At 45.5% G+C, this 18,050-nt stretch overlaps 1 protein-coding gene across 2 annotated transcripts in view; it reads left to right on the top strand.

Moving 5' to 3' along the window:
• LOC124008372 (rho GTPase-activating protein 6-like) overlaps window positions 1–17,443 on the top strand; it is a 48,898-nt gene extending 31,455 nt beyond the window's left edge. The window contains exons 4-13 of one of the 2 annotated variants that reach the window (XM_046319601.1): window positions 4,857–5,134; window positions 5,278–5,473; window positions 7,018–7,073; window positions 8,809–8,959; window positions 10,935–11,083; window positions 12,137–12,316; window positions 13,961–14,052; window positions 14,240–14,472; window positions 15,829–15,900; window positions 15,988–17,443. In XM_046319601.1, the coding sequence (XP_046175557.1) occupies window positions 4,857–5,134; window positions 5,278–5,473; window positions 7,018–7,073; window positions 8,809–8,959; window positions 10,935–11,083; window positions 12,137–12,316; window positions 13,961–14,052; window positions 14,240–14,472; window positions 15,829–15,900; window positions 15,988–16,268 (1,688 nt within the window). In that variant the 3' untranslated portion in view covers window positions 16,269–17,443. The remainder of the gene's footprint in view (window positions 1–4,856; window positions 5,135–5,277; window positions 5,474–7,017; window positions 7,074–8,808; window positions 8,960–10,934; window positions 11,084–12,136; window positions 12,317–13,960; window positions 14,053–14,239; window positions 14,473–15,828; window positions 15,901–15,987) is intronic. The other variant, XM_046319602.1, reaches the window with a different exon arrangement.
• The last annotated feature ends 607 nt before the right edge of the window (window positions 17,444–18,050 follow it).

Raw genomic sequence — 18,050 nt, 5'->3', positions numbered from 1 at the left:
AACTATGAAATAACACATATGGAATCATGTAGTAACCAAAAAAAGTGTTTAAAAAAATCTACATATATTTAATATTTGAAATGCTTGAAAAGAGCCACCCTTTGCCTTGATGACAGCTTTTCACACTCTTGGATTTCTCTCAACCAGCTTCACCTGGAATGCTTTTACAACAGTCTTGAAGGAGTTCCCACATATGCTGAGCACTTGCCGGCTGCTTTTCCTTAACTCTGCGGTCCAACTCATCCCAAACCTTCTCAATTTGGTTGAGGTCGGCTGATTGTGAAGGACAGTTCATCAGATGCAAGACTCCATCACTCTTCCTTCTCTCCTTCTTGGTCAAATAGCCCTTACACAGCCTAAACAAATGATAGTCCCACTAAGCGCAAACCAGATGGGATGGCGTATCGCTGCAGAATTATGTGGTAGCCATGCTGGTTAAGTGTGCCTTGAATTCTAAATAAAGACAAAGACATGGCGTTTGGAACAAAAAATCTGAAATTTGGACTCATCAGACCAAAGGATAGATTTCCACCGGTCTAATGTCCATTGCTCGTGTTTCTTGGCCCAAGCAAGTTTCGTCTTCTTATCGGTGTCCTTTAGTAGTGGTTTCTTTGCAGAAATTCAACCATGAATGCCTGATTCATGCAGTCTCCTCTGAACAGTTAATGTTGAGACGTGTCTGTTCCTTGAACTCTGTGAAGCTCTGCAGCAGAGCTCTGCAGCAGAGGATAAGTTCTTTAGAGTTACCAGCCTCAGAAATTGGGTCTTCCTTTCCTGTGGCGGTCCTCATGAGAGCCAGTTGATGGTTTTTGCCACTGCACTTGCAGAAACTTTCGAAGTTCTTGACATTTTCCAGATTGACTGACCTTCATGTCTTATGGTAATGATGGACTGTCATTTCTCTTTGCTTATTTGAGCTGTTCGTGCCACAATATGGACTTGTTTTTTTTTACCAAATAGGCTTATCTTCTGTATACCACCCCTATCTTGTTTCAACAAAACTGATTGGCTCAAACGCATTAAGAAGGAATGAAATTCCACAAATGGACTTTTAACAAGGCACACCTGTTAATTGAAATGCATTCCAGGTGACAACCTCATGAAGCTTGTTGAGAGAATGCTAAGAGTGTGTAAAGCTTTCATCAAGGCAAAGGGTGGCTACTTTGATTTGTTTAACACTTTTTTTGTTTACTATATGATTCCACATGTGTTATTTCATAGTTTTGATGTCTTCACTATTTTTCTACAATGTAGAAAAAAAAAAGAATAACCCTTGAATGAGTAGGTATGTCTAAACTTTAGACTGGTACTGTATGTAAATAATTAATCACAGCAGCAGTCCCATTCTCAGTTTCTCATGTCATGTAAACTCATTGCGTGAGAGATCAGCGGTCGATGAAACATTCCCCTGAGGTACTGGGTTAGAAACATAGTGGCTGTGAACATGCAGGCTGCCAAATGCTGTGTCAATAAGGTGTGTGTGTATGTATGTGTGTGCGCGTGCATAAGTGTGTGTGTGTGTTTAAGTGAACATTCTCAAAGTTTGTGGTTGTAGAGAGAGTGGACTGTGTCACCTAGCATATGTGGTTGTTTAGTACATGATGACTCTCCTTCTCCCCCCTGCTTCCCTCCATACCACTCTCTCTCCCTCCCCCTCTCTCCCCCCCTCTCTCTCTCCCTCCCCCTCTCACCTCCCTCTCTCTCTCTTTCTGTCTCTCCCTGCTTCCATCCCTCTTTCTCCCTTTCTCTCTCTCCCTGCCTCCCTCCATCTCCTTCTCTCCCTCCCCTCTTTCCCCCTCTCCCTGCTTCCCTCCATCTCCCTCTCTCCCTCCCCTCTTTCCCTCTCTCTCTCCCTGCTTCCCTGCCTCCCTCCCTCCCTCCCTCCCTCTCTTTCCACCCCACTCTCTCTATCCCAGCTGTCATGTGTTGTCTCAACACTCTGGCTCAATCTGTCACCAGAGCGGGACATGTGTGATGATGTGGCATGTGCAGTGGTCCATAGGGGTTGACGTGATGCCATACTGGCCTCTGGAGCAGCCTCTCTCTCAGCTGTTCAGACAACCATAGTAAATGAACTTACAGTAGGGTACACACTGCATCAAACTCACTCCTGAGAGTTCTGCAACAACAGAATGTGTTCCGGGACTGAAGCAGACATCTGTCTGGGTGATGCCTTTGGCTTGTGATTGGGTGGACCTTGAGTTTGTTGTGGACCGGAAGATATATTGTCATCCAATGTGAACAACGGTTTCCACATTGAACCTAATACGGCTTAACGTTTACTGTCGTCTGTATCTCTCTCGGTTCCGGTTTGGAGACGCACTTGCTCTAAAGGTTGTGACTGTAGTTGATTTCAGTGTGCTCATTTTGAGTGGGCACACGGACATAGTTTAGTTCCTCTCCTAGACAGAGAGTGAGAACGGGCCTAGAGTAGTGCCAGCTCACACAGACACTGTTCATTGGATTTATGAGACTGCCATGAGCCAGTTCTAGAAATGACTTGTAAGCAGGACTTTATTGTTCACTGGAATCAAAGACCGCCTGGCTAATGTGGTGGGCTTACATGCAGAGAAGTCTTAAATGGACTTACTGTTGAGAAATGGTTCCTTGTTGACTTATTTATGGGAAAATGTAGGCTGGGTGAGAAGTTTTATGAGATTTAGTTTAATCTGTTTTATTCGTAGCATGTGCAGTAATCTCTTTTTTTCGCCGTGTTCATCGAAAAACTGATGGTATCTTGAAATGTTTCATTGGAGATTTGTTTCACGTTGATAATCCTGAGCTGCGATAAACCAAGTCTGTAAACAGCTATTTTTAGCTTAATCCCTTCTCTTTCCATTGTGTGAATTGAATTTCCATGAATCCCTTTTCTTTCCATTGTGTGAATTGAATTTCCATGAATCCCTTCTCTTTCCATTTGTGTGAATTGAATTTCCATGAATCCCTTCTCTTTCCATTGTGTGAATTGAATTTCCATGAATCCCTTCTCTTTCCATTGTGTTAATTGAATTTCCATGAATCCCTTTTCTTTCCATTGTGTGAATTGAATTTCCATGAATCTCTTCTCTTTCCATTGTGTGAATTGAATTTCCATGAATCCCTTCTCTTTCCATTGTGTTAATTGAATTTCCATGAATCCCTTTTCTTTCCATTGTGTGAATTGAATTTCCATGAATCCCTTCTCTTTCCATTGTGTGAAATGAATTCCCATGAATCCCGTTTTCTTTCCATTGTGTGAATTGAATTTCCATGAATCCCTTCTCTTTCCATTGTGTGAATTGAATTTCCATTAATCCCTTTTCTTTCCATTGTGTGAATTGAATTTCCATGAATCCCTTCTCTTTCCATTTGTGTGAATTGAATTTCCATGAATCCCTTCTCTTTCCATTGTGTGAAATGAATTCCCATTAATCCCGTTTTCTTTCCATTGTGTGAATTGAATTTCTTTCTTTTTCTCCCTTGTCTTCCTTCCCTTCCTCTCTATCACTCTGTCTCATACATGTCGGTCATGTCTCTTGCATTGTCTCTTGGTCACCATGATAACAATACATTATTGTAATATTGTTTTTATATATCGAGAGCTTGGGACTATAAGGTTCTATCTGCAAAAAGAGGATTCTGAGATAATTGGCTTTAAAGTTCCAAAGCCTCATTTGTGTCAGCAATTTGTGTCTTATATTCTTTTGAACTAAACAGGAATTGGGATATTTAGACTACTATATACTGTAGGTAGAGAACATTGACCAGAACAAGGCTATGTCAATAACAACATTTAGACTAAAATGCAGATTCTACCTGGAACCAAAAAGGGTTCTTCAAATGGTAGTCCTATGGGGACAGCTGAACAACCCTTTCAGGTTCTAGATTGTACTTTTGTTTCTAAGAGCGTACTGGCAGGGACCTGTGTCTGTTAGGGGAATTGATACATCCTGTTAAAGGAAAATACCACCCCAAAAATATATTTAGGTATTTTTTTCATTAGTCCACTGTTGTTTTTCATTAGTCCGCTAGAAGCTAGGTAGACAGTGGTGGCTGAGTTCCTCACTGGAGATCCAAGTATGTAACTTGAATTTCTGTGCCAAGCTCCCATTGACATCAATGCATGAATAACACAAACGTCTGAGCTACACACGCACTTCTCCAGTTAGGATTTGGCGCTGAATCAGGAAACCTTTAAAACATCATTTGTTATGTTTTTTAAAATTTTTATGCTATTATAGCACACGTGAAGAATGTCTCCTTTTTCTCTCGCGGGCCTACCAATGCCACAAAGTAAATATGATGTAGTCAAATATGTGGATACGTGCGCAACAACACCTGCGTCCAAATATTCAATGAGTGAATTAATACTCACTGAACAATCAATACAGTAACAATCATAATCTAAAGATCTCTATCGTTCACAACACACTCACATGGAGGAGCACATACATCTTTCATGCATACCCAACCCCACTCTCTCTCTCTCTCTCTCTCTCTCTCTCTCTCTCTCTCTCTCTCTCTCTCTCTCTCTCTCTCTCTCTCTCTCTCTCTCTCTCTCTCTCTCTCTCTCTCTCTCTCTCTCTCTCTCTCTCTCTCTCTCTCTCTCTCTCTCTCTCTCTCTCTCTCTCTCTCTCTCTCTCTCTCTCTCTCTCTCTCTCTCTCTCTCTCTCTCTCTCGCTTTCTCCCTCTCTCTCTCCCTCGGTCTCTCTCTCTCCCTCAGTCTCTCTCGCTCCCTCTGTTTCTATCTGTCTCTCTCTCTGTCTCTCTCTCTGTCGTCCTCTGCCTGTCTGCCTGTCTGCCTGTCTGTCTCTCTCTCTCTCTCTCTCTGCTAAGAATATGGTATTTACATTCCTCTCCCTCCCCTCCCATTCCAGAATGCATACCCCAGGCCTTCGGTATGGCCCTGTCCCAGGTGATTGCCAACGACCGGACCCAGAGGCAGCGCCAGGATAGCCTGCGTCAGGACCCTCCTCACAGGGAGGAGCATAAAGACCCGTCGGACCTGGTGTCGTCCATCCTGCAGTTTGCCACCAAGAGGTCCACCAATAAGGAGCTGTCCAGCAGTAACTCCTCCCTCAGCTCCACCTCGGAGACAGCTAACGAGTCCACGTCGCCCAATACGCCCGAGGCTGCCCCGCGGGCACGCAGGAGGGTGAGGGTCTCCCCCCACACGCCTACTGTACCAACTCCATACACACACTCCATCGCCGTGTGAGTGTGTGTGTGTTTGTGTGTGTGTGTGTCTGTGACCTCAAGTAGACGTCAGCTTGATAATGTTCTCATTGTGGTCTGCAGGGGGGCATGTCGGTGGACTCCATCACAGACCTGGATGATAACCAATCCCGCCTGTTGGAGGCGCTGCAGCTGTCTCTGCCCCCTGAAGCACCCAGCAAGAAGGAGAAGCACCGGGACAAGAGGCTGAGCCTTAACCCTATCTACAGACAGGTGCCTCGCCTGGTGGACAGCTGCTGCCAGCACCTGGAGAAGTATGGTACGAATGAATACAGCCCCTTTCACTGATCACACCTGGGGCCTGTTCAGTAGGGCACAATGTAGCAAAAGGTTTTGCAACGGAAAACGAAAACGAGCGCAGGTAGCACCTCCCTGTTTCAAAACGTTTCCTATGTGTTGGACACAGCTCTATTCCTGTGGTCAAAATCCTCGTCTTTGTCAGGGATCACTCACCTGATCTGATTCGAGCCCCACATCTTTACCCCGCCCTGCACTGCCCAACCAGCCCCACATCTTTACCCCACCCTGCACTGCCCAACCAGCCCCACATCTTTACCCCTCCCTGCACTGCCCAACCAGCCCCACATCTTTACCCTGCCCTGCACTGCTCAACCAGCCCCACATCTTTATCCTGCCCTGCACTGCCCAACCAGCCCCACATCTTTACCCTGCCCTGCACTGCCCAACCAGCCCCACATCTTTACCCCGCCCTGCACTGTCCAACCAGCCCCACATCTTTACCCTGCCCTGCACTGCCCAACCAGCCCCACATCGTTACCCCGCCTTGCACTGCCCAACCAGCCCCACATCGTTACCCCGCCCTGCACTGCCCAACCAGCCCCACATCGTTACCCCGCCCTGCACTGCCCAACCAGCCCCACATCTTTACCCCGCCCTGCACTGCCCAACCAGCCCCACATCGTTACCCCGCCCTGCACTGCCCAACCAGCCCCACATCTTTACCCCGCCCTGCACTGCCCAACCAGCCCCACATCTTTACCCTGCCCTGCACTGTCCAATCAGCCCCACATCTTTACCCTGCCCTGCACTGTCCAACCAGCCCCACATCTTTACCCCGCCCTGCACTGTCCAACCAGCCCCACATCTTTACCCTGCCCTGCACTGTCCAACCAGCCCCACATCGTTACCCTGCCCTGCACTGTCCAACCAGCCCCACATCTTTACCCTGCCCTGCACTGTCCAACCAGCCCCACATGTTTACCCTGCCCTGCACTGTCCAACCAGCCCCACATCTTTACCCTGCCCTGCACTGTCCAACCAGCCCCACATCTTTACCCTGCCCTGCACTGTCCAACCAGCCCCACATCTTTACCCTGCCCTGCACTGTCCAACCAGCCCCACATCTTTACCCTGCCCTGCACTGCCCAACCAGCCCCACATCTTTACCCTGCCCTGCACTGTCCAACCAGCCCCACATCTTTACCCTGCCCTGCACTGTCCAACCAGCCTCACATCTTTACCCTGCCCTGCACTGTCCAACCAGCCCCACATCTTTACCCTGCCCTGCACTGCCCAACCAGCCCCACATCTTTACCCTGCCCTGCACTGCCCAACCAGCCCCACATCTTTACCCTGCCCTGCACTGCCCAACCAGCCCCACATCTTTACCCTGCCCTGCACTGTCCAACCAGCCCCACATCTTTACCCTGCCCTGCGCTGCCCAAAGGAGGCATATGGCGGCTGCGTCTTCACGTCTCTTCCATCTATGATTATTCGCTTGAGTGTCTCTTTGACCAGTGGAGGATGACGCTCACTTATGTCCTCCGCTGTTTCTTCCGACAGGTCTTCAGACGGTGGGGATATTCCGAGTGGGGAGCTCCAAGAAGAGAGTGAGGCAGGTGAGAACCTGGGAGAGGCACTTTTTGATACCTCTCACACGTTGCTGCACAAAGCTGTTGTTTACAGCCCACCGCGAGTGGTCGGCGACCCCTTATATCCATCTTATTAATAGAGGATCTTGTATCGATAACTCAGTTGAAGCATCGATTGAAATGAATTACACATTTTATTAATTGACTGGTTCTGGTTGACAATATGGTTTTATAAGTCCTTATTATTATTTTTAACAGGGACCAATGCTAATTACATTATATTTCTGTATACTGTGATATAGATAGAAGCTGTTTAAATTAATGTATATAGATAGAAGCTATTCAAATTCTGATATATTGACACAATATATTTATATTCATGCATTGGTTTTGATATTACTGCTGCTTCGGAGAATGCACACCCACTTAGCATTAGTTCAGCGTACTTTTATTAAAGGAAGCAGAGCGGAGGAACTTGGCCCCGGCTGAAGAGCCAGGCTCCTCTGTAGTCGTGGCCCTAGTCTATAAAGGGACGCAGTCGAGCCTTAATGCCATATTGTAATTCAAGCAGGGCTTGGAGCATTCATTTCCATCCCAGGGCCTGTATTCAATTTCCATCCCAGGGCCTGTATTCAATTTCCATCCCAGGGCCTGTATTCAATTTCCATCCCAGGGCCTGTATTCAGTTTCCATCACAGTGCTGATCTAGGATCAGGTTCGCATTTTATATCATAATTAATCAGATTACATGGACATGTATGTTCTGCCTATATCGTCATATAGTCATAGTGTGGTTTTAAGTATTTTTTGCTCGCCGTTAATTTTTCTCACTCCTTTAAAAAAAATGTCAGTTGAACGTTTGCTTTTGGTTATTATGACAGAAAACTCAATTCATTGAAGTGTTGTTTTTGGTCAATGTGAGTGTTTTCTGACTTGTGTTCTCTGAGTTTGGACTTCTCCGTCTTCTCGGTATGCGTGGCTCATACGCAACGCTCACAATGGCAGATCCTAATCTTTCGTTCAAGTCAGGCAAAAACACAAGCACTGGTGCCAGCCAGTTTCAGGCTCGGTCTTAAATGGTGTTGTTTCCGTTCTGAGATGGGGAGTTTATTTCTATTTTCAACATCTCACCGTTTGAGGGAATACAAAGCTATCAGCGCGTTGAATCAAAATGTCACCATGTGAGACAATCTACATGACTTCTCACTGTAATCCCCCGTTTGCAGACTTGAAAAAGAACGGACTACATCATCGACATCACTAACAGATCGTCTTTTCAAAGTTACTTAAATCTCAACCATCTCTCACTTTAAGGAAGTAGCTATATGATTAGGCTACTTCCTGCCAACATTTAGATCTGTAACCAGGTTTTTATCTAAAACACAGGCTATAATCAAACTTCGCTATAATGCTTGATCAAACACAATACTTGCTTATAATGCTTATCTTACTGGACTAAGTGGACCCATTTGAATCCTGAGTAATGCTAGGGGTCAGATTGCGGAGTAAGCAGGTTGACACAGTATGGGAACAGAACAGGTTGGACCAGGACTACCTGTGAGAATGTTTTCACCACCAAGGTCACACCTGGTGTGTGTATATCTGTGTGTCCCCGTAACGTGAGTGGAATGTGTTCACATGCGTGTGATGCGAATATGTCTGAGTGTTTCTCTGAGTTCACTTTCTAACTGTAGTCGCTGTAAACAGTAAAGTACGTGGACTACATGGTATATCTCATGTTCTGTTTAACTCTGTCTCTTAGCTGAGGGAGGAGTTTGACCGGGGAGTGGATGTCCAGTTGGATGAGGAGCACAGTGTCCACGACGTGGCCGCGCTGCTCAAGGAGTTCCTCAGAGACATGCCTGACCCTCTCCTCACCAAGGAGCTCTACACTGCCTTCATAAACACCATGTGTGAGGAAACATCAACTTCACTACTTATGAATACTACCCTCTGTGTGCAGCATTAGAGTCAGTCTCTGCCCTAGGCCCAATCACCTTCGTTGGCCTCTTTTAGTAGGACGCACCTTCAGTTTGCACTAAACCCACACTTAAGAGTGTATACTTGGGTCAATGACACACAGGCTGTATGCACTGTAAAGGTTGGGCTTTAGCCTACCAGCGTGCATACAATGTGCCAAGTGTTGTGTATGTGAATGTCATTGTCTACATGTACAGTCGTAGCCAAAAGTTTTGAGAATGACACAAATATTCATTTTCACAAAGTCTGCTGCCTCAGTTTGTATGATGGCAATTTGCATGTACTCCAGAATGTTATGAAGAGTGATCAGATGAATTGCAATTACTTGCAAAGACCCGCTTTGCCATGCAAATGAACTGAATCCCCCCCCAAAAAGTTTCCACTGCATTTCAGTCCTGCCACAAAAGGACCAGCTGACATCATGTCAGTAATTCTCTCGTTAACACAGGTGTGAGTGTTGACGAGGACGAGATCACTCTGTCATACTGATTGAGTTAGAATAACAGACTGGAAGCTTCAAAAGAAAGGAGGGGGTGCTTGGAATCAGTAAGATTGCACCTAAATCAACCATTTATCAGATCATCAAGAACTTCAAGGAGAGTGGTTCAATTGTTGTGAAGAAGGCGTCAGGATGCCCAAGAAAGTCCAGCAAGCGCCAGGACCGTCTCTTAAAGTTGATTCAGCTGCGGGATCGGGGCACCACCAGTACAGAGCTTGCTCAGGAATATCAGCAGGCAGGTGTGAGTGCATCTGCACGCACAGTGAGGCAAAGACTTTTGGAGGATGGCCTGGTGTCAAGAAGGGCAGCAAAGAAGCCACTTCTCTCCAGGAAAAACATCAGGGACAGACTGATATTCTGCAAAAGGTACAGGGATTGGACTGCTGAGGACTGGGGTAAAGTCATTTTCTCTGATGAATCCCCTTTCCGATTGTTTGGTGCATCTGGAAAAAAGCTTGTCCGGAGAAGACAAGGTGAGAGCTACCATCAGTCCTGTGTCATGCCAACAGTAAAGCATCCTGAGACCATTCATGTGTGGGATTGCTTCTCAGCCAAGGGAGTGAGCTCACTCACAATTTTGCCTAAGAACACAGCCATGAATAAAGAATGGTACCAACAAATCCTCCGAGAGCAACTTCTCCCAACCATCCAGGAACAGTTTGGTGACGAAAAATGCATTTTCCAGCATGATGGATCACCTTGCCGTAAGGCAAATTGATAACTAAGTGGCTCGGGGAACAACACATCAATATGTTTGGTCCATGTCCAGGAAACTCCCCAGACCTTAATCCAATTGAGAACTTGTGGTCAATCCTCAAGAGGCGGGTGGACAAACAAAAACCCACAAATTCTGACAAACTCCAAGCATTGATTATGCAAGAATGGGCTGCCATCAGTCAGTGGCCCAGAAGTTAATTGACAGCAAGCCAGGGCGGATTGCAGAGGTCTTGAAAAAGAAGGGTCAACACTGCAAATATTGACTCTTTGCATCAACTTCATGTAATTGTCAATAAAAACCTTTGACATTTATGAAATGCTTGTAATTATACTTCAGTATTCCATAGTAACATCTGACAAAAATATCTAAAGACACCGAAGCAGCAAACTTTGTGAAAATGTATATTTGTGTCATTCTCAAAACTTTTGGCAACGACTGTATGTCTATGTGTATGTATATTTGCCTATATGTATATATGTGAGAGTGTGACATATTTCAAATGATTTAGACTGAATCCTCACTCTTAACCTCTAACCTCTGACATCTAACCCCTGTCCTGTACTTCTATAGTGCTGGACTGTGAGGAGCAGCGGAGTGCCACCCAGCTCCTGGTTTACCTGCTGTCAGGCTGTAACAGCGACACCCTGACCTCTAACTTCTAACCCCTGACCCCTGTCCTGTTCCTCTGTAGTGTTGGACTGTAAGGAGCAGCGGAGTGCCACCCAGCTCCTGGTTTACCTGCTGCCAGCCTGTAACAGCGACACCCTGCACCGCCTCCTGCAGTTCCTCTCTACCGTGGCGAACCACGCCCACGACAGCCAGGACAAAGACGGACAGGGGGTGAGGCGAAGACCCCTTCCATTACCCCCACCACTCCCCATGATTCCCAAAACAATCACATGCCCCTACCCCTAGACCTCCCTATAAACTAGATCTGAGAGTATTGGATAGGTGTGTAACCGGCGTCAAGCTTCAACAGCATATCTTCCTCCCTCACTAACTCGCACTGAGACTAGTTCTCGCAATCTCGGGTTCCTGGGGGGGGGGGGGGGCACAAGGTCTCTGGAACACGAAATCAAAACATTGTCATGTCATTGTGTCCCTCTGATGCATAGTGACTGATTTCGTCTCTTGATGTGATCAAGGGGACGAGGTTAATTCAGAGGGTTGGATACAGAGGGCTGCTGTTCTGTGACATCGTGGTGAAGTCTCAGTTTAGCCATTGTTGCGTGTTCTTCATGGTAGTTGTCCAATCTGTTTAGCTAGTTATTTTCCTGAAGCACTCAATATCGTATTCAATGAAGTCAATATAGTATTCTATGAGGTCAATATTGTAGTCTATGAGGTCAATATTGTAGTCTATGAGGTCAATATTGTAGTCTATGAGGTCAATATAGTAGTCTATGAGGTCAATATAGTAGTCTATGAGGTCAATATAGTAGTCTATGAGGTCAATATAGTAGTCTATGAGGTCAATATTGTGGTCTATGAGGTCTATTATAGTCTATGAGGTCAATATAGCAGTATATGATGTCAATATAGTAGTCTATGAGTTCAATATAGTAGTCTATGAGGTCAATATGGTATTCCATGAGGTCAATATGGTATTCCATGAGGTCAATATGGTATTCTATGAGGTCAATATTGTATTATATCTGGTCAAATTATTATTTTTAAATCAGGAAGTATAATGAAGTGTATCTCTTTGTGTTAATGACAGTCAATTGCACATGTTTGCCTAGTCTAGTGTGGCTGTATGTGATTCCATGCTATGCAGGAATCACATACAGGACACACAAAACTGTATGCACTCACTGTACTCAGTGGCTTTAGATAAAACCATTTGCTAAGCAGCTGGCATTATTGTTATTCCTATGTCCTCATCTCCTCCAGGTGACGGGGAACAAGATGACCTCTCTGAACCTGGCCACCATCTTTGGTCCCAACCTGCTCCACAAGCAGAAGAGTTCAGACAAGGAGTTCAGTGTGCAGAGTCCGGCTCGCGCAGAGGAGAGCACCGCTGTCATCGCTGTCCTCCAGAGGATGATCACAACCTTTCACTCCCTCTTCATGGTGTGTGTGTGTGTGTGTGTGTGTGTGTGTGTGTGTGTGTGTGTGTGTGTGTGTGTGTGTGTGTGTGTGTGTGTGTGTGTGTGTGTGTGTGTGTGTGTGTGTGTGTGTGTGTGTGTGTGTGTGTGTGTGTGTGTGTGTGTGTGTGTGTGTGTGTGTGTGTGTTGATATCCTACCCATTCTCCTGTTTAGTCCCTCTTTATAATACAACATTGCACGTATATGGTAATTGGACAGGCAGGTACTGTGTAATTACAGTACTGTATTCCTAATAGCCAGCAAAGAAGCTACAATGAATTATCACTTTAGATTGGCCAGTAAGTAAGGATCCCTTGTGAGTTCATTGTATACACTGTACACAGGTGAGGTGATGCAGTTGCAACAACTACATAACCCACATTGTGTAAACTCAATCTGTTTATGTAGTTACCACGTCAAATAAATGGGTTTAGCACTGACACATTTGATGAACTCTCTATGTCCTAGGTCTGTATACAGCCATACCATTTCCATTACCTCTGCCTGTCCTCTTTCTTGCCATCACCCCCCCCCCTTCCCTCCCTCCCTCACCTCGCCCCGGGTTAGCGGTGCCACTCAGTAACATATATCTGCATCCCAAATGGCACCCTGCACACTATATAGTGCACTACTTTTGACCAGGGCTTATAGGGAATAGTGCCATTTGGGATGCAGCCTGTGTTTAAGTTATAGATTCTCCAGGCTTTACCAGACAATGGTTCTGTCTTATAGAATGAAAACAAAGCTCTGTGGGCCTTTGTTAGTGCTGTTAGAGCTGATCCTGGACCTGATTAAAGGCCTTAGGGCCCAGTTCCAGACCACTACAGATCACAGGCTTTTGAGACGGTGCCAGAGAGACTTATGGGCCAATCCCTTGCACTGATTGTTCTGACACCATCACCACTATTTCCCTGAACAGAAGTCGTATTCTTTGAACTTTGCAGAGGTTGTTTTTCCCTCCGCTCAGACCGTGTAATTCAGGGTATTGGCGGGACGCTTGAAAGAGGTATTGTTAATGTAACAGTATAACTTTAGTCCATCCCCCTAGCCCCTACCCGGGCTCGAACCAGGGACCCTCTGCAAATGTTTGCAGTTTTTAATATGATAACTGATCATCAATGGGCCCCAACCCGGGCGGTAATTCAACCATGCTGACGACAAGTTTAGATAGCTGGCCGCTAGACTAACTTACAATCTCTAAATATATATATATATTTTTTAAATGCTGAAATGGGCTAATTGAGGGAATTCTGATGCACAACCAAGTTTCAAAATTTAACCTTGTGTATTCTATTATTCCCCCCCCCCCCAAAAAAATTTTTTTTTGTTTGTTTGTTTTTGGTGTGAAATTGGTCCACGGACCAACAAAAGGGTGTAGTCCGTGGGCCGCCAAGTTGCCCTTCCCTGCTATACATGGATCCATAGAGTGGTATTTAACAGTATTCAATGTTATACTATGTGTTCATGTATTGACTGGCTTGTGATCACTAAACGTGAAGATAGACTCACTTTCACCATGAGGTTGTCTTGGTCAATACCACCCCCCTAGTGGTCTATCATGTGCCATTACATACATAAACCATGTTTCTTTGTACTTGTTTGGTCATGTATGCTGTTGTCTGTGTGTAGGTGCCCCCGGACCTGCAGAATGAGGTCCTAATGACTTTACTGGAGACTGATCCTGATGTGGTCGACTATCTGCTCAGGAGAAAGGCATCACAGTAAGTACATTGGTTCCACTGCACATATCACAGTCACACATTTTGAGTACTCATCGAAAGTAGTTGCTTAGCCTGGTGTTCATGTCTGTTGAGAGAAAGTGAAGGACCCATCATCTTTGGCAATATCTTTTTACTCTCTCTACCCATCCTTTTCTCTCCCTCATCCATCCCTTCTTCCACTCCACAGGAGTCCGGACGTGTTGCGATCGGAGGATCCTTTCTCCCTGAGCGAGAGGCGCTCCTCCAGTGACTCCAACAAGGTCTCCAGTGGAGAGCTGTCCCCCTATGACAACAACTCCCCCATTCTGTCTGAGCACCAGGGGGAAGGGACCAGCCCAGGGTCAGAACAATACACCCTGATGAGGCAGGTGGCAGGACGGACACGGGACACCCATGGGTCCAATCCTTGGGTCTCAAAAGGTGAGGGGACTACTGTCCAGTCTTACTTAAGCTGTGGTTGATATGATCGTGGTGATGGTGGTGATAATTATGATGATGATGATTACGATGATGACGATGATGTTTGTGGTGGAGGTGATGATGATGATGATGATGATCTTAATAATGATGATGATTGTGGTGGAGGTGATGATGATGATAATCTTAATGATGATAATGATGATGATTGTGATGAAGGTGATGATGATAATCTTAATGATGACGATGATAATGATTGTGGTGGAGGTGATGATGATTATCTTAATGATGATGATGATGATTGCGGTGGAGATGATGATGATGATAATCTTAATGATGATGATGATAATGATTGTGGTGGAGGTGATGATGATAATTATCTTAATGATGATGATGATAATGATTACCTTAATGATGATGATGGTAATGATTGTGGTGATGGTGATTATCTTAATGACAATGATGATAATGATCACCTTAATGATGATGATGAAGGTAATTATTGTGGTGATGATGATTATCTTAATGATGATGATGAATATCTTAATGATGATGATTATTATCTCAATGATGATGATGATGATGACCATGATCTTTTTTTTGTATTTAAAAAAAAATGTGCCCCCTTTTTCTCCCCAATTTCATAGTATCCAATTATTAGTATTTACTATCTTGTCTCATCGCTACAACTCCCGTACGGACTTGGGAGAGACGAAGGTCGAAAGTCATGCGTCCTCTGAAACACAACCCAACCAAGCCGCACTGAATCTTAACACAGCGCGCATCCAACCCGTAAGCCAGCCACACCAATGTGTCGGAGGAAACAACGTGCACCTGGCGACCCTGGTTAGCGTGCACTACGCCCGGCCCGCCACAGGAGTCGCTGGTGCGCGATGAGACAAGGATATCCCTACTGGCCAAAAATACCCTAACCGGGACATTTACATCATTTACATTTAAGTCATTTAGCAGACGCTCTTATCCAGAGGGACAACGCTAGGCCAATTGTGCATCGCCCCACGGACCTCTCAGTCGCGGCCGGCCAGAGTCTCTGGTGGCACAGCTAGCGCTGCGATGCAGTGCCCTAGACCACTGCGCCACCTGGGAGGCGGTGATGATAATCTTAATGATGATGATGATGATGATTGTGGTAGAGGTGATGATGATAATCTTAATGATGATGATTGTGGTGAAGGTGATGATGATTCTAATATTGATAATGATGACGATGATGATGACGATTGTGGTGGTGGAGGTGATGATGATGATGATGATTATAATCTTGATAATAATGACGATGATGATGATGGGTATGATGGTCCCTAAACATGGTCATGTTCATTATGTCCTATACATCAGAGGAGCATGCCAATATCTGGGGAGCTTGGCATTCCACTCTGAAACCAGGGCTGATGGACCAGCCTTATGCAGGTAAGCTGTTGAAATGTAACAATCACATTTTTGGACTTTTACTTATCTTAATTTTCTGACTTTTTCCATTGACATTTGTATCTCCAGGTTCCCATAGCAACATGTCAGAGGGCAGCTCACGCAGCTCCCAGGAAGGACTTGACTGTCTCCATGGCGATGCCAGGCAGGTGGTACGACGGACACAGACCTCGCTGGGCGTGGCCGAATGCAGGCCCCATCCCCCTGTCACACGGGTCTGTAGCAGCCCTCACAGCAAGGCGGGACGGCCGCGCCTCCTGCTGAGCCTCAACCCTGAGACCCCTCCCCTACCATACCCTGACAGCCAATCAGCAGCCAGCAGCGCAGAGAACCTCCCCCCAGGGCATTAGACACCAGGCTAACCCCAGCCCTAACTCTGCCCACTCGGGTCCTCCCCCTCCCCCTTATGGCGGCTTGTCCTACAGGCTCTCCCCCTCTGCCTCTAAACCAGCCCAGCCTGTCTCCCCCCTCCCTCGCAGCACCCCCTCACCAGCACCCCCTGCAGGGTGGGAGGCCAATGGTGCCACAGAACTCAGCCTCCCCCACCACGGACAGCATGGTACCCATGAGCCAAGAGTGGCAGGACTGGCAGAGGGACAGATGGCAGATCTGGCAACTCCTGTCCTCGGAAAACGCAGACACACTCCCAGAGACACTGGTGTAAGCTGGACCATAGGACCGTGGGGTAGTGTTAGCCATCCCTCCCTCCATCCCTCCCTCTGTCCTCCCCTCCGTCCTTCCCCCTAAACATGGGCGCCATGGCGTTGTTTACATGTGCAGCTGCTGCCTATACTACGGACTTGGTACAAAGTCACTAGTGTTTCCTATTTGCTATGTATTGATCCGCGATTGATGTTGTATCCTGGTCAACCCTTTGCATGTTATTAAATATTCTCTCTGAGCTGTTTCAGAGAGGATCCAAATGAAACTGTCAGCAAAACATACCTCAAACGTCAAGTTTATCAATTTGATTCACACTTGCATGTCCACTTTTCGATAAGGCCCCAGTTTAAATTGAGCTGCATGAAATATGTAGAGGTGACTTTTGAAGACAGGAAGGTTTAATGTTTATGACAACAATTTGATAAGCTACAGTCAATTTACATGACCAATCCTACCCTTATATATTTACTGAAGTCATCACATATATTAGTGATCGCTGCTAATATTCAGAGGGTATTTACTTGCTGATTATATCCCGGTAAGTACCGCACACGTTTGTATGAGCAGAGTTTTATTCAATGTCAGTCTCCAAGTAACAGAGCCCATAGTACAGTTTTGCAACAGTTTGTATATAAGCATTATAATGTATTTTATGTCGGGCCTAGCTAACATTTTTTTTTTACAGGCTGTCTAAATGTTTGTGTCGTGTGGTTTTAACTCGGTTTAAAAAGATAACGTCTGTCAAAGCTTTACTAAGTTGGGTTCTAAAAGAACAGTACTGTGTCAAAGTTCTTTAATTGCTTGACTCTCTTTTCATCAAATGTTATTCTGGGCGTCTATAAAGTCTCATCTGCTTTCTCTCTTTCCGCAGTTGACGTTGTTCTTTTAGCTTTTGGATGTCACTTCACCATGGTTGCTACAGCATGGCTTGTTTTACAAGCTCATATCAACATGATTCATTCCAATGATTCTCTCATTCCATTAGGTGGTTGATGTCAAGGTTATGGCTGCAGAGGAATATTAAAAATACAAGTTCATTGCTGGCCTGACAGGTTCATTGCTGGCCTGACAGGTTCATTGCTTTCTCTCTCACTGTATTTGTCCGATTGATATGGGATTTTACGAGATATTTTCACTTACAGTACTCTACTGGACTCTGGGAATTGCCAAAGCTTTTTTGATTCCTCCTTTTCAACAACAAAACAAACGCGTCTCTTGCTTTTGTCATTACATGCACTGTCTGCCTCTATTTTTTTTTTGTAAATGTAAAAATGGTTAAAAAAACATGTTTGAGCTTTATTTAACTAGGCAAGTCAGATAAGAACAAAGTGTTATTTACAATGACGGACTACCCCGGCCGAACCCAGACAATGCTGGGCCAATTGTGCGCCGCCCTATGTGATACAGCTCTTGATACTCTATACTTTTCCTGATGCTTTCTGCTCCCAAATACACCAGTAGTCTACAAT

The sequence above is a fragment of the Oncorhynchus gorbuscha genome, linkage group LG21, assembly GCF_021184085.1.
Source record: "Oncorhynchus gorbuscha isolate QuinsamMale2020 ecotype Even-year linkage group LG21, OgorEven_v1.0, whole genome shotgun sequence".
NCBI classification, from domain to species: Eukaryota; Metazoa; Chordata; class Actinopteri; order Salmoniformes; family Salmonidae; genus Oncorhynchus; species Oncorhynchus gorbuscha.
Note: the sequence above shows the minus strand (reverse complement) of the source record. Positions and strands in the feature narration are given on the sequence as shown.